This window comes from Aedes albopictus, chromosome 1, assembly GCF_035046485.1.
Source record: "Aedes albopictus strain Foshan chromosome 1, AalbF5, whole genome shotgun sequence".
In the NCBI taxonomy this organism is placed as follows: Eukaryota; Metazoa; Arthropoda; class Insecta; order Diptera; family Culicidae; genus Aedes; species Aedes albopictus.
The window spans coordinates 282,218,347-282,238,904 of NC_085136.1; the positions used below are offsets into that span (position 1 = coordinate 282,218,347).

Consider the following 20,558-nt stretch of genomic DNA (forward strand, 5'->3'; position numbering starts at 1 on the left):
TGCTAGCTGATAGCCCGCGTAAGGACTCGGTTCGGTTTCCGGAGGCCTGCAAGGACAATCGTAACGAGTTTTTGTTTAATGAAACTATATTTTGCTATCATTGCAATATTGTTTTGGAAGTGTGAATAGTTAATAGATACCCAGGTACGCGTATAACCGTATACTTTTTTCCGTACTCAATTAGTACTAAATTTTCTCATCATTATCTAAGATTCATAACTAAATTCAAGTGTCATATCTCAAACATGAAGTAATCCCAAATTTTCCCCGAAGTAGCCCATCATCAGCTATACAAGATTAGCTAAAGACATGAAATCAACGTGGTACATGAAAATTACTGGGAAATAACATAAGGTACACCGGAGCAAGTTGAAACGGGTGGGGCAAGATGAAACGCGTAGTTTTGAATAAGATTTCAGTATAATTTGAAAATTTAACCTTTATCAAAACATTGCTTGAATCAAGAACTATGTGTTATTCCATTTAAATTGTTTATCATGATTAGATAACATCATGTTAACCCGCTGTTTCATCTTGCCCCGATATACCTTAGCTTCTATTGGACAATCACATAGCTTTGCAGGATTTATGTGACATTCCAATATCATTTCGAGACGCTCACGGAAACCATCCATATGTAAATCCGAAGGGAATATTGGAATTCTAGTGTAGGATTTTTTCCAGAAATTTTTCTCGGGATTACTTCAGGGATTTGTTTTGAAACTCATCCAGAAATTTCTCCCGAGATTTCTCCAGGAACTCCTCCCGGGACAGCTGCAGAAATTCTTCCAGGAACTATTTCCGGGATTCCTCTACGAAACACTCCAGGAATTTCTCTCGGGATCCCTCCAGCAATTACAGAATCATCTCAGGGATTCTCCCAGGAATTTCTCTCGAGATTCCTCTGGGATTTCATCACAGGATTTCTCCAGGAACGCCTCTTGGGATTCCTACAGTAGTTTCTCCGAGATTGCTCTAGAAATGCCTCCTGGATTTCTTGGAATGCAAAATCATCATGCCAAATTTGCCGGATATGTCGGATCCGGTTCCGGTAGTGAAAGAGAAAAACTTTCTAGAGCCATATGCTGCTATTGAGCGTAGAAAATCAAAATCAACGATTGTTTACTAGTATTAAATTCAGACAAACATCATGCTTTACAGATTTCTTCAGGGATTTATTCATATATGTAGAGTAATGCGGGGCAAAAGTTCGCACGGGGCAAAAGTTCGCAGTGGGTTTTTTTCTGAACACGAGTTAAGAACCCAAACAAATTTGTATGGGTTCGACACATAATCAGGCCAGTTACTCGTCAACAAAAATTGGAATGATTTTGTTATGGTGTGGCAGAGCTATGCGAAAAAATGTGTTTCTAGCTGTTTTGATATAATTTTTGGACTTTTTGGAATAAGAATTTGTAGCAACAGTAAGAAGAAGAATCTCGTAACCTCTTGATGTTGGAGAACCGTTATTCCATAGTAGTTCAAGAGGTGCACTCGAATAAACAATAAATTACTAGTGCTTCTTGTAGAAAGGGACATTGTTAAAACCTTGACGATGGGGCAAAAGTTCGCAGTACCTGTGGGGCAAAAGTTCGCACTAGATTTCTGAATCTACTACATCAATAAAATTACAGAATCTTTGAAGCAATGATAGTTTCGTATAGAAACTACCATATATGTATAATATGTGTAGTATGCACCCTGAAATCGTTCCGGCAGAGAGTTTGAACTTAGTTTTGTAAGAAAATCGATTGTAAGGCGATCGTTATGTTCACCCATTTAAATCAAGAAATGAAAAATGACTAAAAAATATTTTGAAACATTTTCTTTGTCATCCTCGACGTGTCTTTTCGTATGTTTCTGAAGGTCATGTTATGTTCATCTACTTTTCCGGGGCCTTTCATAGCTTAGTTTGTAAATTCGCAGTTATAATTCATCACCATACTGACGGGGATAAGATTCGATTACGGTCCCGTTCAATAGTTTTGCAGCATATTTGATTTTTTTTTCATGTATTTTGTGCAACACGTGTCTCTATGATTACCCCACAATGTATTTTGAAAACTTCAGTAAAGCTGGAAAGAACAGCTTCTAGTTAATAGTTGTGGAAGTCTTCATAAAATACACTGTATACTAAAGCTGAACACCAGGTCGTATTCCAGTTGGGCCGTAATGCAAAGAACAGAAAGAAACAGATTTCATGGCTAGAGTGAAAGGACGAACATGAATTACCATGAAATAAATGAGCATCACACCAATAAACTACGCTGTTCAAGGTGCGAACTTTTGCCCCGCATAATGCGAACTTTTGCCCCCGCTATGGGGCAAAAGTTCGCATTGGAGTACTTGTATTGAAAGTTGTATTACTAAAACTACGAAGAGAATGCGAAATAATCTAGTACTACGTTTTGAAGGCAACATGATAGGGACCCGTTTGACGAAGAAAAACGATATTATTTTCCTTTCGTTTAAAAGTTAATTTGTGGAATCTGTTAGGTGCGAACTTTTGCCCCGCATTACTCTATTCCTTCAAAAATTCTGCTACAGATTGCTCAAATAATTCAATCTGGATTTATTCGAAGTATTTCCCTAGGAATTTGTTCCAGATAATCTTTCAGAAAAGTTAACCTATATTTCTTAAAAACCCATGGACTCCTTCAATAATTTGTCCAATAATTACTGCAGACATGGATTCCTACAGATTTTTTTCCAGGGAGCATACAAATTTTTCCAAGAATTTATTAAAAAAAGCTCACCTGGGATTTCATAAGGAATTCCTCATGAGATTGCTTCCTGGATTCTTCATGGGGTTTCATCAGGAATTCTTCCAGGTGTTCCTCCAAGAATTTCTCTAGGGAATTCCTTCTGTGATTCTTTAAGGAACAATTTCTCTTGAAAATCTTCCTGGAATTCCTTCGGGAATTTCTCCTAAAATTCTTTCAGGAACCCCTCCAGGAACTAATCCCGGACTTCCAGCAGAACTGCTTAGGGATTCCTTTGGGAATTCCTCTCGGAATTGCTTCCGGGATTCCTCCTAGGGTTTCATCAGGAATTCCTTCAGGATCCGCTACAGGGGTTAATTCAGGAGCTACATCTCCAACTCTTCTTAAGATTCCTTCAGGATTTCTCCATGAATTCTTTCTGCGATTTCTTCAGAATTTCCTCCTAAGATTTGGAATTTAGAATCTCCTCCTGGAACTCACTCAGGAATTCCTGTTGTGATGTTGTGACCGTTCACTTCGGGTCATACTAAGAATATTCGGTGGGAAGGCCAGTTAGAGGTTTAGCCCAAAATTATTGTCATTTTTGTTTTTATTGTTTGATTGAAAGTAAATATCTAAATGTAAAATCAATGTCTGTCTCCACTTTTATTAGTGTTTGAGTGACGTTTATTTTGCATTTAATAGCCCTTGGTTGATGTCCTAATGTGAATTATTTATTTTGTTTGTTTTGCTCACTCCGACTGTAGTTTAGATTATTTATTTATTTATTTATTTATTTATTTATTTACTAGCTGTACCCGGCAAACTTTGTCTTGCCTACTGCGTTTTTTGACGTTTCAAGTCCCTAGCCAAGACCAAGTCCCCGGTCACAAAATGTATGGAAGATCGATTTTCAAAAACTCTCAATTTTTCCACGTTTTTTGCCTCATAAACCTTCCTTGGGTGAAAACTAACAGAACAAAACTAAGACGATCAAAATCGGACCTTCCGTGAGGCAAAGTATTGAGATATTATTATTGATATTATTCCTTTACATGTATTGGAAAAATAACAATACAGTTTATCCTCACTTTTCCTAGGGTATAACTTTTTTCACAGACGTTGGATCACTTTGCGGTCTTCGACAAAGTTGTTTGGCATATAGTCACCTACAATAATACCAAAGGGTTTGATTATTGAACGCTTACAGCGCCACCTAGCGGCAAAATTCGAAAACTTAAAATTTCTGCATACATTTGGCCAAGTTTTCCCATACAAACTTCAAGCGTTTTGAGCGCCCCCTTAGGCTCAACCGATTTTGCTCAAATTTTGAACGTAGCTTCTGGGAGTCCAAAACAACTGATTGAGGAGGTAAGACTTGGCATTTTTCGAAATTTTTGTTTTTCATATAAGTGTGGGCCACCTTACTATGCATGCAGCCAGTTTTGTCGGAGTTAGCTTGTAAAATAGTATAGGTCATCAACCAATCCCTGTTAGTGTGTAGTTCGTTCATCGTCGTATCTTCGTTCGTCGTTCGTCGTCATCTCCATGGATGCTCCCTCTCTCAACGGCTCTCATGACCATGACCGTGAAATTTTTGCAACCTCATCACGCCTATAAATATCATCCGCGAAATAGGGTGAGGTCTCTTTTTTTGAATGAAGCCCGGAGGAGTGAAGATAGTGTGTCGGTACACGGAATAGAACGTTACACAAACTATCCGTGAAAGTTCCGCGTAAGTTTTTTTTAACAAGTGAAGTGATAACTACACTAAAACTTACAAACTATTTAAATAAATTAAAATCGTGTGAATCACAGCTAAAATACCTAATAATTGCTATCACGGGTCATTTTGAGTGAAACCACCAACGGCTAGAAAAACAGTGCACCAATTTTGAACCCCGTAAAATCTAGTCGCGCTAATCTCACTTTGGCAAAACCGGATAGTAATTAAATCAAGCGAGCTGGTGGTTTGAACAATAAACTGCAGTGTAAAGATTAAGAGTGGTGAGCGGACAGGAGTAGAAAGGTATTGTGCAAAGACTGTGTCTGTCCTGCTCAATTTGTGGTGCAAGCTCGCTTGATTAAACCACTCTAAATTTGCGCGCGCGTTGTCGGTACCATTCCCCGGGCTTGGAACAATGGCCAACGCTACAAAGGCCTATACGACACACGAACTTTGGTTCCCTTGTCAAGAGTGGGAACAGTGATGAAGAAGTCATGAAGGAAGAAGAGTGAAAGAAGAAGGAGAAAAGAAATCAGAAGTAGAAGAAGAAGAAGAGGATGAAGTTTTCGCCGATGGAGTTCCTGCCCGCATGTTCCTGAATGTCCTGCATGTCGACCACCTCAACGAACGGCCGCAACGGTGAGCTCACAATTAGACAAATTTTCAGTAAAATTCAATCAAAATTTAGTGCACAAAATTATTTCCGTATTAACTTTTTTCCCAATAAAATGTAAGGCCTGCTAAACCATAACTGTTGATCGTTAAAGTTAATTGTTTAAAGAAAATCCTGTTTCCGCTATTTTGTTTTTGCATTGTCCGCCTTGCCACCGAATATTAACGGGAAGATTGTCCGGGAGAACCGCATTGCAAACGACCCTGTAAAAAGTGTGTTGATAACCCCTGCTTCATTGACTTTCCTATGGGTCAGGGGTTCCCACCACGCTTTCAGATAGTATCAATTTCTTCGGATATTCTTCCTGGAATTCCACCAGAGGTTCCACTAGGAATTCCTTAAGGGGTTCCCCTAGAATTTTTTCCAGCGATTTCTCTGAAATATCTTCTTGGATTCCTCCGGGAACTCCTGCAAGGATTCTTCCATTTTTTATTTAAATTTCTTTAGGAAATCGTCCAGAGATTTCTTCAGAAATTCTCTAAAGAGATTCCTCCAGGAGTTCCTCTTCAGATTCTTCCAGCAATTTCTACAGGCACTCCTCCAGGAATTTCTCCAGGGATTCCTCCAAGGATTCCTCCAGGAATAACCTCAGGAATTCCTTGAGAAATTCTTCTAACAATTGATCCAGGAATTTCTCCAGATATAGCAGACAAAGCAATTTCCCCAGGTCCATCCAAATCATCCAATCATCCAAGGAATTTTTCAGTAATTCCGTCAGAAATTCCCTCAAGAATTCCTCCCGTACTTCATCCAGCGATTCTTCCTGTAATTCCGTCAGGGAATCCTAAAAAAATTCTCCAGAAATTCCCTCAGGAAGTCCTCCAGAAGTTTCTACAGTAATTCCTAGAGGAACACCTACAGGAATTCCTCCACGGAATACCTACAGGTTGTAACGTTTTGACGTTTTTATTCTGTTTAAGTAAAATAAAGTTTGAATTCAGTTAGATTAAATTGTTAAATTTTTTGAATATATCGATTTTGATTTTAAAATGTTTTTTTTTTTATAATTCATTATTAGTTTTCAGTTTAATTTGTAGCTTTTGACGTTTTTATCTTTTCAAGTAAAATCTCATTTGAATTATATTCGTTGAATTTGACTTTCAGTTTGAACCGTTTCTATTAGTAGAGATTATCCGTTTCATGTAAGGTTTGTATCTAGACTAAGCTAATGACGATTGACGATTCATGTTGCGTATCTTATAGGACTTTTTCGATGGCGCAAAATAGATTTACAGCCATGTGCGAGTTGAATTTGGCGCACTTGTAAATAATTGTTTGTACATTCAATAGACGACTACTTCAATAGCAGGAAATTTACTTGACTAGAGAAATCGACTTGACTCGATCACTTTATAGTTAAGTCGGCTGGAGAGCAGAAGTGAGCTTCGGCGACCTTCTCCCAGTTTGTACAGTTTTAAAGGTGTGTATTGTTTATTAGAGTTATAGTTTAGTAAATCAGTGTAGTTTGAAGTGAATTTGAATTTATTTGTCTTTGTTTTTCGTTTTGTAGTTATTTAAATTGTGGATTTAGTCGCCAGGGGCAGACACTCTGTTCCCTGAGCATTTGTTTGTTTTCAAAAAGGTAATTATTGACAGTGAATTCGTTTTTAGTGTATATTGTTTTAATTTTGTGTCTCGTCTGTGGACCTTAGCGTCCAAGACGCTTTTTATTTTGGGCTTTAAGCCATTTCCGCTGCTCCTCGCCCGCCAAAACTGGCAGCCAAACGGAGTAGGGATCACGTCCGGCCTACCTGCGTACAGTTTACGCACGATCGGGCAGAGTACCAGACCGCCGACACTCCCCCTCCGCACCTTTAACCCGGCGAACGATAAGGAGAGCGCGACGTCGACGATTGGCCAGGAGAAAGCACCGTCGAAACAAAACCTGCGCAGGTACGTCAATCATGGCCATGATACACACACAACACACACACACATACACACACACACATACACACACACACACACACACACACACACACACACACACACACACACACACACACACACTTGACGAGCATTATGTGAAAATAATATACGTTTAAACGAATTCTTTTGTTTGTTGTTCTTGTTTTATTGTTTTGGTTCTTTGAATTAGTTAGTTACTTTTAATAAATTCATTTCAAACACTTTTAATTATTCGCGTGTAGTAGTTTATTCATTTTCTAGTCCCTTTTATGTAAATTCCCGTTATTGTTTCAGTTTATACGTTCTATGTATTAGTTTTTAGTGCGTTTGGTGATTTAAGTCGAGTCACGGCCGTTCGAGAAGCCCTTGAGAGTAGAGTCGTCTTATAGTCGGGCAAACCTTAAAATGAACCGGTGGTCTCTCGTTCGCGAGAGTGGCGCAAAAGCCACCGCGTTTAGATTCTCTCGTGCTTATTCGACGAACGGTTACAAGGTATTCTTCCAGGAATTCCTTCAAGAGTTCCTCCAGGAATTCCTCAAGGAATTTCTCTATGGGCACCTCCGGAGATTACTCCAGGAATTACAATAGGCATTCATCAAGAAGTTTCTTCAGGCATTCCTCCATGATTTTGGAATTTATCCAGGATTTGTTTCAGGAATTTCTCCAGGATTTTTTAGAAACTCATCCACGATTTGATCCAGGACTTGCTCCAGAAATTCATATAGAAATTTCTCCGAGATTTCCTCCAGGAAACCCTCCAAGAAATTCTTCAGGGATTCCCCCAGAAACTCCTCCAGAGATTCTTCCAGAAATTTCTTCAGGGATACTCCAGGAACTGCACTAGAAATTTCCACAGGAATCCCAACATGAATACCCACGGGAATTGCTACAGGAATTCCTCCACGCATTCTTCCGGGTATTCCTCCAGACCATTGGCGAATCTAGCATTTTCTTTTTTCTTGCTCACTCTCCTAAACAAACACGAGAAAGAAAAGGATGGAAAGGGGTGCCGCGGCACCCCTTTGCATCCCGCTCTTTCTCGTGTTTGTTTAGGAGAGTGAGAGAGAAATAAGAAAATGCTAGATTCGCCAATGCTCCAGACATTCCTCCAGGAGTTTCTCCAGGGTTTTCTTCAGGAATTCCAGGGCTGTTACAACAGTCTCGGATTTCATGGTTTTCGCGAAAATCGCGATTTTCGCGGATTTGTCGCGGATTTATGTGCCACGACGCGGATTTCGCGGATCCTTGAAATTTGGTCGCGGTTTTCGCGGATTTGTCGGATTTAAATCGCGCATTTCGCGGATGCCTATCTGTATGGCAGTTGTAATTTACTTTAAAACCATTTTTTATTTCTTTAAAACTTATTTCCATCGGAACTTCTGTCAAACGTTATTTTTTGCAGCTTCAAAGTAGTTTCTGTTTTAAGAAACTTTTCAAAACTTCAAAATATATTGGAAGTCGAAAATTTATGCAAATTTTTTCAACAAGTCAAAAGTTTTTTGAATGGAATGACAGCTGATATCACGAATGTTTGCTAAGCAAAGGTCATGCAATTTTGTTGAACCGATATTATATCTTCGTAACTATTATATGCAATTCAGTATCATAATTTCTATTTTATATAAATTATTTCGGTATCATAATGGCCAACTTTTCCGCACTGGTTCATTATGCAACTGAAATGCCTTGCATAATGAAAAATAGTTGTATAAAATGTTACATGTAACTCGTTGCAAAACTCGGTTTTTTCAGCACTCTTTGTATTAATCGTGCTGAAAAAATCAACTTTTTGCAACTCGTTACATAAATTACTAATCATTCAGGGATTCAGCATAAGATATTTGTTTCCAACTTGGTTTCCAAAACTCTTATTTTTTTAATGATGGAAGAATCTAATCAACAAATTATTTCTAAAACTCACCTTTCATTTTTTTCACTTCGATAAGCGTACCTAGTAGTTATTAAAATAGGAAAACTCTGATGGTCTGCTTCAAAGGTTATCACAACTTTGAAAATATATTTTCTCCTGTGACTAAAATAGCTCAGCTCATAATCCCTTTTTGTAGGGAAATAGTTCTTCTTGTCCAGCATCGTCGTTATTTATATCTGGTTAACCAAGGTTAAAAAACGTTGCCCTTATTCGAACTATGAAGTATTTCTTAAGAACAATATCACTTGAATACAAAGATTCCCGCCTTGCAGTTTACTTAAATCTGCCTCACAAAATGAAATTAATCTGAAAATGAAACTCGTCGATTGTACATATTATTTTTCTTATAACTTGGACTAATGAAACCAAATCATTGTGCTTCCTGTTTCTGGAGCAAAGTATGGTTGTTCCTTGGCCCTGAGAATTTCGGCGGGATCTGCTTCGATTTCTACTGCTCTGTAAAATGCAACTGAGCGAATTTATGGTCACTCGAATCACTTCAAACTGGAATTTACTTCCCCCTAAAAGCCAATCCAAGCGGCTCGTCATGATAAACCCCAAGAAAATCCAACAACTATTTGGTCTCAACATCTACACTGATCTAATAACTGGACACTGCCCTTGCAGATATCGTCTACAAAAGATCGAAGTAATCCGCTTCTGTGATGAGGGGACAGAAACATCAGAACATATCCTCTGCTATTGTAGCGCACTCACTTATTGCAGGTTCAAGGCTCTTGACAAACCCTTCTTAGGGCTTGCTGTCATATGAGTCTTATACCCCAAGGACGTGGTTGGCTTTATAAAGCTTATCTCACCAGAATGGGGGAACACACTATAATTCATCAATAAGTTGATCTCGAGTTCAATCGATACTAAGGTATCACAGCAACAAACATGCTACTGAGATACTTCACAGAAAAATAATTTATCACAAAATAATTTTAAAATCTGGTATCGGGTCCAGAGATAGTTGTTCCTGAAGCTTCGGGAATCTCAATACGTATTCTGTAATAACACAAACAAAGGTTGACGAAAAAATGTGGCCCTAACGAAAAATCGTTGAAAACTTCATAGGATCTACCAAACTATTCTTAAAACATGTCATTATTCAGTACAAAATCTGGTTCAATATGAAATTTGAATATTTATGTTCGTGTCGCGGATTTTTTTCTCCAGTCGCGGATTTTATTTCCAAAGTCGCGAATTTCGCGGATGATATTTTGGAAATTTTGTAACAGCCCTGGAATTCTTGAAGGGTTTTCTCTAGGGACCCTTGCAGGGATTCAATTTGAGTTATAGCTGAAGAATAGCGGCGCAGCCGAAAATTATTTCTACTGAAGGCGTTTTATACTGAAAATTTGCTCCTAAAATTGTGGCAAGGCGGTTTACAAAATTGAAAATTGGTATAATTTGCACAAAATATAATAAAAATTTAACAAGTTTTTGGTAACATCGCGGCCCCCTTGGACTGGCTTCACGGCCCCCCAGGGGGCCGCGGACCACCGGTTGGGAACCCGTGCTCTAAGCATTCCTCCAGATTGTATGAAGAAACCTCTGGAGAATTTCGTAGAAAAATTCCAGCAGGAATCTCTTCAGGAATTGTTTGAGGAATTTCTCCAGGAACTCCTTCAGAAATTCCTACAGTTATTATTTAAGGAATAACTACAGTAATTTCTCCAAGGATTCTGTAGGAATTCATCCAGCAATTTCTCCTCCAAGGATTCCTCCAGGCATTTCTCTAGGAATTACTCCATGCATTTCTTCCAGATTTCCTTCAGGCATTCCCCAGAAATTCTTCCAGCCATTCCTCCAGGGATTCTTCCAAAGATTCCTCCAGGAATTGCTTAAGAAATTCCAGGATTTTTTGCAGGAATTCCTCCAAGAATTCATCCAGAGATTTCTCCGAGAATTGCTTCAGAGATTCTTCCAGGAATTTCTCCACCGATTTTCCCAGGGACTCTCACAAGAATTCCTCCGAGACTGACTTATGACGTATGACTCTTGAAGACAGGACATTCGTTAATAAACCACCAAAGAATACAGAAGTCCAAGTCTTTTACTTCAAGGATATCTCCAGGAATTCCTCAGGGAATCCTTGGATTCTCACAGGATATCTCCAGGAATTCCTCCAAAAATTTCTCCAGTATTTTTTCAAGGATTTTCTTCAGATTTGTTTCCAAGGATTCCTCTCAGCATTCCGCTACTCCTTGAATTCAACAAGGAATTGCTCTAGGAAATCCTCTAGGTATTTTTTCATAAATTCCTCCAGGGATTTCTCCAAGAATTCTTTAAAGATTTTTTCAAGAATTTCTCCGAGGATTCCGCCAGGAATTTGATTAAAGGTATCTCAAGGAATCCTCCAGAATTTTCTACAGAGTTTCCCTTGAAATTGTAGGAACTGTTCCAAATTTCTTTTGTGATAGTCCAGACCAACCAAACTACTCCAGTCCAAAGATCAGTTCTTCTAGTAACTATACATAGCCAATGAACCATGTTCACTTAACCTTTTTAACCCTTCAGCACGCGCGCTGTTGTAAAAAGTACAACACTACCAAAAAATCTCGCTCGTCGTATACAGTGCGAGCGCGGTGCAGTTTCGGTTGCTTGATGGCGCGCGTCCCGAAAGGTTAAGGAACTACAAGCAATATTATATAGTTTTGGGGATTGTACGACATTTTCCGAAAACCAGTTCCTTGAATGCAGTTTTCCCGAAAATTATTTCCTCGAAAAATGTTTCCCCGAAAAGTGTATTGTACCTGCTATTCAACATTCTTCGTAACTCAGCTGACGCTGACGAGTACACGTGGGTCGTAATGACTCCAATGCACAACTAGAGGGATCCGGTGATTGGCCTAATGAAGAACGCATAACCAAAGTACGTCAGGCCGAAGTACGTTAAGCCGAATGGGTTGTTCAGCTGTCTTCTAAACTTCCTTTATTAAAGATGTTCAAATTTGTTTTCGAAATCTTAGAAGATGTTTTGAGTTTCTTGGGTTTTTAGCATTCCTCAAGTCTAGTGCATTCTATGGATACTGTGGGTTAAGGGTCATTTGGCCGAATGTCATTTGGCAGAACGCCGTTTGGACGAATGCCGTTTGGCCGAAAATGAATTATGAGCTCAAGTGATAACGCCAGTGCAGTGCACTGTTTCCCACATCATTATAACTCGAAACAACAGCCTATGTTTCAAAGAAGGATAAATCTCTGATGAAATAATGGCATTTTCAGCATCAACTAATCTCTGAATGGAAAACTAGAAGGAATAGCCCACGAATAAAAGAAGAAAATATGTTTGATGACATATTGATAGCCAGCATGTCAAAAAGTTCTTCTAAATCCCTTTGATTTTATTTCGGCCAAACGGTATGCGGCAAAATGATGTATTCGGCCAAACTGCATTCGGCCAAATGGCCGGAAACCGATACTGGGATACACTTCTATGATTTTATGAAATTCTTTAATTATTTTCCCTTTTCTCACATAGATGATTTCTTGAAGTTATATACTGTTACGGAAATATTGATGGTTTTTTGTCGGTCAAACTGGTTTATTAATCTTCTTTTCTTAACAGCTATTTCATCACGGATGTTGCCAGCTCTCTCCCTCTTATTCCAAAAAATCTACGTGGTTTATGGCTCCTTTACAGGCATCACGTATGTAAGGTTTCTAAATAATAACTTCAATATTAAGTTAATGGCTACTGATTCTGCATGGGGTTCAATCAAAGCACACAATTGATAGGGAATCGCGCCACTTGGGCGGTGGCTTCTATATTCGTCTGTTTACCACTATAACTCAATCAAATTTGAACCAATTGACACAACTTTTGGAATGTGGTGAGATAGGTATAGTACCTACCCGTGTACAACATTTCAAGTCAATTGGTTCACAATTGACTGAGTTATAGTGGAAAACAGACGAATATAGAAGCCACCGCCCAAGTAGCGCGATACCCTAATACATAACATGCATTGCCTTACCATCGCCAATTTAAACTTTGTAGTTTGTTGTAGGGTACTTCCAAAACATTGTAACTGCTCATAAGTGTAAGTTGAGCGTTGTCCAATTATTTAGTTTTTTTTTGCATTTTCACATACTGCGATGTGCAATGTAAATTTATTTTGCACATATTTAAGTGATTGAAATAGGCTGTGGAATATTCTTTCTGGGAAATTGTTTTATTTTTCTTCCGCAGGTAACGATTTAAGGCCCTTATTTGTCCATGTTTTTCAATCTAAATATTAGCAAATATATTTGTTGAAACTGTTCACAAATCGTGATTACTATTAAGATGTTAACTATGTTAACTGTATAGTTAAACTGACCCAACCTCCATATAAGTGGCAGCATGCCGATACGTCAATTAGGATATGTACTTACCGATTGTACGTCGATGGTGATACTATATTATCCGGTGGTTGTCTATTTACATTAGGTTTCACTTTGTTAACTTGTTTAGTTGAATTAAGCATCTGATTGGAATCCGTCAGTACGGTGCTTCTTCGGTTTCGATTGATTACTTGAATTAAAAAAATGAACAAGAAGAGAGAAAGTAGAAAAACAGAAAGATATAATGTTAGTGAATCTGAACCTGAAGGGGAACCTGAAACCAAGTTCGAAAAAGATGAAAGTTACATATCAGAGCGTCAGAAGAAAATTAATGAATTAAACATATGTACACATATGGAGAGATCCTCACAGATTTCCGATGAGGGAACGCGTGTTACAAAAAGAATCAATTACTGTGCTCTGAAAAAGCTATCGATCGGAACTTCCGATATCGAACAGAGGACTGTATAATAGGCGTGTGTAGGCAAATCAAGTAATAATCCAACATCATCGAGTTGAAAAATTTCGATATAAAGCGCGAGAAACTAATGGAGAGAGTGGAGACGACACTGAAACAAAATAACACATTGAAGTTGAAAGAAGGGACGCTCTCGGATTTTCGTTGCTCCAAGCTTTCCCTCGACACTCACAATTGATATCCTCCCGGTCCCTGGTAATATCGCCTGCGCGTGTGGTGAAAATGGCATGCGTGGGTGCGCGTTGTTTGGATTTTTCACGAATTTAGGATATTTTGTGAATTTGCATGATGCCGATTTTTTTTCGAATTGTGATGTGACACAGTGATTTCATGTGTGGTGGTGGTGGTGGTGGCAGTCATTGCAGCAGTCGTACGTTTCGTTTGTATCGATGACGAACCAGCAGGTGGCGTTGGAGTGTAGCGGTTGAGAGCAAGAAGAAAAAACACGTTTCAAAAATTAGTCAACTTCTACTAAAATCTTTGGTTGAAAAACAAAACAAAATTACACGCACACACAACACATTTGGTTTTACGCATTACGGTGGCAGCTTCAAAAATGTTAAAATAGACTTTGAAAGCGTAAAAAGAAAAAGGTTTGAAATCAAAATAAAATAGTTTGCAGAAACATTAGGACACTTAGAAGCGCAATCAAATTTAGTTTCGATGATGATTCGATCGCTACACATAAAATGCTCTAGATAGTCTAGGTACACAAAAAACAAGTCGTGAGAGTGACGCAATAAAAAAGTAAAAATATGGTGGATATGTATGCTCTACTGCTAAAAATATTCAGAAGGAAGGGTGGCATTCGTGGAAGCTGACCAGCCCTATTGGGTCAACTGGGAAATGGGTCATTCCAGGTTTGATAATTCTTTTTTTTTCACTGATAACAACGAATTGTACAAGTGGTGCACAAGCAAATGAAAAAAATGTTACAAGAACTTGAGGTGAGGCATCGGGGTTCAACGTGGACTTCTGGAGTATAAAAAAGCGTGATCTTGAGGCTTGTCTCAAAAGGCAACGTTAGATCTGTGTGGGTGGTATTATTTCTAGGGTTGTGAGTGTGGGTGAAACTGTGTCGATGGGCAGTGGAATATGATTGCTAAAAAGGTGTCGTAGTTTCATCAATATTTTACAGTTTTCTGGTATATGAAGCCCGTCTTATGATCTAATGGCTACGTTTATTGATTCGTATATAGAAGTTCCTGGATGCCATCTCTGGCCCGTCCCTTTCATCCTACTTTGTATCTTTCTCTTCATAGAAATCTTACATCGGGAATTTTTATGATATTACGCGATTTATTAGGAACAATTTGATAAATAATCGTCATTGTTGCCACCTTGTCTAAATAAGCATCTTTTTTATCCTAAGCCTTTTTAATCAAGAGTATTTTTAAACCCCAGACTTTGTGTAAATGGCTGCCTGGTTTCAGGAAACATTATTCTTGTATTGAAAAATAAATCTAATCGCTACAACTTTTTTGTTAACTATTTTTAGTTAAGCCGAACAGTGTCAAAAGGTTATTATGTTAGTTATGCATGTTCAAAATATGCTTTCAATTGATACATTGAAAACGATGATATAGTAGTTTGAGAATGACTATCACATAATCCATTTCATTACAATCGTTGTTTTTAATGCAGAATTTCATAAACTTGTCCAAATTTGTACTATTTAAGGACTATTGATAAATTGAAAAATTTGAGAATTTTTTGAAAAGTTTGCTTTTACAGTAATTTTGTCTGTCCCCTGTATATTGACTTATGCTGGCTTATACCAACACTCCTCTCCTTTTCCCAAAATATGACCGGCCTAATCATAAAAGCACTGATAAATGATAAAAAAAAACTTGAGAAAGCTATTGGAACTGAAAATTCAACAATGTGTGGAGAAAATGATGACATTCACTTTTTTGCTTAACATGGTGCTGCACTGACGGGAAGAAACTAACCAAAGAGCTTAACGTGACGTACACTGAACGAAACAAGACCAACAAAATCAAAACGTTCGCTGTACAAATGTGTTTTCAATCTATTTTCACATTTTTGCTGCCATTTCTGGGTTGTCGCTTTTCATTCGTAACGGAAAGGAACATTGCATATCATAAGAAAAAGGAGTTGAAAACAAACTGTCTTTACCCGATGAAATGCCACGTACGTGCACCCGCTTCGGAAGTTCCGGCGGGGTAAACGTGGGCGCAGGATGATGACCGTCGTCTGCAAAAATTCACAATACTTGGTTCTAGAAAAATTCCACTTGATAGCTTACTTGGAAGGCAATACGGAACAAAATATCACTATGGAAAAGTAACAAAATAACGTACTAATCTTCACACAAGCGGAAGTTTGAAACAACGTAAATTCAAAGAAAAATGTGTCATACAATATATAGAAAAAGAAAATCTCTATAGGAAGCAAAAGTTGGAAAATACTAGACGTAATCAAAATTGAAAATACGAAAGCAAAGGAAATACAATATCTACCATACAAAAAAGTAGCGATTTTACTTAGGCATTTAAGCGACGCAAAAATGTACTGTTCGCAAAGCACAACGGTAGTGGTCGTTGCTAGAAGCGTTACCATAAGGGAACTCGGTTTATCACTGCGCTGCAGTTACAAACTAATGGCAAAATGTTAAGCTAAAAAGTGTTTCAAAAGCATTGTCTATTCTGGTTTGTTTCAACGAGATACTGAGGGGGAAGCTGGAAGCCAATATGAATGTAACGCGCTGCAAGTGCAGCTTCAAAGGGGGGAAACAACTACATCACTCAATAAACAAAAAAAGATATTCGATATCTGCTGATAAGCGAAGCGATTATTTGCAAGTCTACACGACGGAGTGTTGGTTCTGGAAAATGGAAATCATTCATCGACTATTATCGCATTTGATAATAAGGAAAGAGATCGGAATAATGGTCAACTTATGGCTTGAAGGCAATGTGGATTAGTTTTGTTTCATGTCATGAAAATGTCATCTATTTGTAAATATGTTTGGTTCTGCTAAAGTTAGGTAGATGCTTAATATTTCCTAGATTATTGGTTGAAGCTAAAAAACATGGTCCAAGAGTACAGATTTACTTATTCAGTTTTTATTGGTTGTGGTTGAGAATACGTTTTTTTAGATAAAGTGTCCCACCCCTAGCTTTAAACATTGAATTACTGGACTATCTATACATATTCTACAGCAACTTTTTGTGCAGTTAACAACAAGAAAAAACAATATCTGTTATCAAAAATTTTGATAATTTCTATGTTTTATGAGCTCTTAGCTTGTACTAGTTTTTAACGGTTCAGTGCGCGTTAAGGACAGACTTGGTAGTAATGGTTCGCCACAATGGCCGATTTTGGCACCTACTCGCGATTTCTAGGGCACAAATCTCTTTGTAAACAAAACCAGCGCTCCTGATCTTCTTATTTTAAGCTTATTACAAATGAGCAAGAACAGAATAATAAAATGTACTGTTGTGTGAAGCTTGCTTCTTAAGATTTATGCGTTTGAAGTTCTGATGCACTGTAGAAGCAGGATTTCAAGACATTCGTCCTTAAAATTTCATTGATACCATGTTGGATCGAATCATAAAAATAGGAATTAGCCTTTGTGCTCATATAGTCAATGCGGTAAGTACGAAGGTATTCATCATGGCCATGCTTAGGGGTTCGATTACCGGTAATGGAGGAACTTTTCATAACTTTCGAATCTAATTTTAACTTGTCAAACATTTTGGAATATTTTTAAAGGAATTTAATTTTTTTGTCATTTTATAGAGTAAAGAGTAATATTGCGCGATTATGTCAGCAACAACAAACAAAACCTGGAAGGATTCCCAAGCATACCGATGTGACAGGTTTTCGGTTTCGGTTGATTTTCCCTTTTTTTCTATGAAAACGTTGGAGCTCTGTACGAATGAAACACTAAAAGAATGCAGTATATCCGTTGAACCGTTCCCGAGCATATTCGTGACATACAAACACCATTCCAGTTTCATTTATATAGATAACGTTAATGGAATTGAAATCCATGTATCTGCACTATACTATTTTTTGAAATTTTAACAAGAATAAAATCAATTATCTTTAGGACAACTATATCCAATTTTCCCGAAAACTGAATCTAAGTTTTTTTTTAACAACTCTTACATATTTTTTGCATGAGTGTAAGTTCTTTGAAATTTTCTGAAATCATTCCAAGAATCCTTAGTTAGAAAAAAATAGTTCCATAACCCATGAACAACACTGAAAGTTTTCCCAATGTTCTTAAAGGAAGAATAACGTATCAAAATCTTAAATATTCTCGAAATTCTTTAACAAATTTCATCCTGGAAAAGTTTGAATCTTTTACCTGAGGAATACTTTGAAAAGTATATCAGATATGATTTGAAGCAAGTTCATACACTTATTCAAAAATTTTTAAAAACTCAACTATACCCCAATCTGCAGAAGATCTCCATTAAAGTATTCCACTGTACTTGGCACAGCATTCATTTGACGAAGATGACAGGAAACATTTGAAACCGTCGAAAAGTAGCATCATTTTTCTAGTTTCTGATGAAATCTACGAATGTTTTGAGCGAACTTATACAGATTCTTAGGTACAATAATCTGGCATATTTGGCACCTACACAATTATTAATTTAATAGGTTCTCTTTTGCACGCCATTGCATGCACATCTCTCAAAACAATAAGTTTATTCTGAATTTTTTGCAGAAATTTCTCTTGTAACTCCTCCATGTATTCCCGGTCGATTTTCCCTTTTTTTTTTGTACGAACACGTCGGAGCTCTGCACGAATGGAACACTGAAAAAATGGTGTAGATCCGTTGGTCCGTTCCCGAGCCAATTCGTGACATACAAACAACATTCCATTTTTATTTATATAGATAGATAGATACCGGTCATGGAATTGAAATCCATGTATCTGAACAAAACTAATTTTTAAAATTTTAACAAGAATAAAATCAATAATCCTTAGGACAACTAGGGTATGTGTGCCATCAGTAATCTCATGCTCCCATTTTCATCCTATTCGAATACAAGCGATTACGGCACCGATTTATTCCGTTCTTTTTGTTTTCATGGGTGCTCACTTCTAACAAAAAATACAAAAATAAGAAACAAAACAAACAGCGCTTAAATCCTTTGTTTTTCGTGGGATGAAAATGGGAGCCACATGCTTAATAAGGGAACCAATACCCTATATCCATTTTTTTTCAAAAATTGAATCTGTTTTTTTGAGTGTTTTTTAACAACTCTTATATATTTTTTTGCATCAGTGCAAGAAATAATTCTTTGAAATTTTCTAAAATTATTTCAAGAATCATTAGTTTAAAAAAACAGTTCCAAAACCCATGAACAACACTGAAAGCTTTCCTAATGTTCTTAAAGGAAGAATAACACATCAAATTCTTAAATTTTCTCGAAATTCTTTAATAAATTTCATCCTGGAAAAGTTTGAATCTTTTACCTAAGGAATACTTTGAAAAGTATATCAGATATGATTTGAAGCAAGCTCATACACTTATTCAAAAATTTCTAAAAACTCTACTACTCTACCCCAATCTGCAGAAGATCTCCATTAAAGTATTCCACTGTACTTGGCACAGCATTCATTTGACGAAGATGACAGAAAACATTTGAAACCGTCTTTAAAGACGAACCAGCCAAGGGCTGAAAGTCTCTTTAATAAAGACAAATCAATCAATGAAACCGTCGAAAAGTAGCAACATTTTTCTAGTTTTTTTTTCTAAATCTACGAATGTTTTGAGCGAACTTATACAGATTCTTTGGTACAATAATCTGGCATATTTGGCACCTACACGGTTATTAATTTAACAGGTTCTCTTTTGCACGCCATTGCATGCACATCTTTCAAAACAATAAGTTTATTCTGATTTTTTTTTGCAGAAATTTCTCTTGTAACTCCTCCACGAGTTCCTCTGGAAAATCCACCAGGTGTTCCTCCAGTGAATATTTTTTTTTAGGAATGCCATTATAGAGGTTCCTCCAGAACTTGCTCCGTGAGTTTTTTTCTGAGATACCTTCAAGAATTTTTTTGACGAATTTCTTTAGGAGTTTCTACTAGAATATTCTTAAAAAAAATCTCTTGGAACACAGATCTTTTCTTAGATTGACCTTACGAGCTTCTTCATGGATTACTCTAAGAATGGCGTTTCCGAGTGATGATTTATAGCAATTCCGTGAAAAGCTTTTGTTGAATACCTAAAAAAGTTTCTGATCCCTAGGATGTTTCCAGAAGTTCCTTCTGCTTCTGGAAATCAATAAATTGTGACTTTTTAAGTTCCTGCTTTAGGTTTCACGGAAATTCCTTCAGAAGTACTTCCAGGAATAAGAACTCTTCAAGGTATTCATTTTGTGTTGACACCCTTCTGAGATTCCTTCCATATGTTTCTTCAGGAATTTCTATCAAATTTTCTTTTGAATTTCTTGCGGGAATTCTTCCACGAACTTTTTTCTAGTATTCCTTAAGAAATTTCATCTGAGATTTCACCAGAGAGATTCCTCCGGGGTTTCACCAATAGTTTTTTTCTTGAATTTATAAAAAATGCTGAGATTCCATGAGGTGTTAATGCTGAGATTCATCGAAGAGTTACTTGTGGAAATCCTTGTGGGATCGCCTATGAAGCCAGCTGCAAAAAATCCACGTACTTCTGAGACTCGTCCCGGAAATTCTCCAGGAGTTTCTTCTAGGATTCTTCTGATATTCCTACAAGAGCTTGCTCTGGAAATCCAGTAGAAGTTGTTTTAAGGATATCTGTAGCAGTTCCTTCTGATATTCATATCTAAATTTGATC

General features: G+C 37.4%; 1 protein-coding gene across 40 annotated transcripts in view; it reads right to left on the reverse strand.

Annotated features, from left to right (window-relative positions):
* LOC109398458 (calcium-activated potassium channel slowpoke) overlaps positions 1-20,558 on the reverse strand; it is a gene marked incomplete at its 3' end in the record, with an annotated part of 197,830 nt that continues 177,272 nt past the window's right edge. For 25 of the 40 annotated variants that reach the window (XM_062846869.1, XM_062846866.1, XM_062846868.1 and 22 more), the window contains 4 exon segments: positions 1-46; positions 13,323-13,461; positions 13,922-13,954; positions 15,889-15,966. In XM_062846869.1, coding sequence (XP_062702853.1) covers positions 1-46; positions 13,323-13,461; positions 13,922-13,954; positions 15,889-15,966 — 296 coding nt within the window. 40 annotated transcript variants of the gene reach the window in all.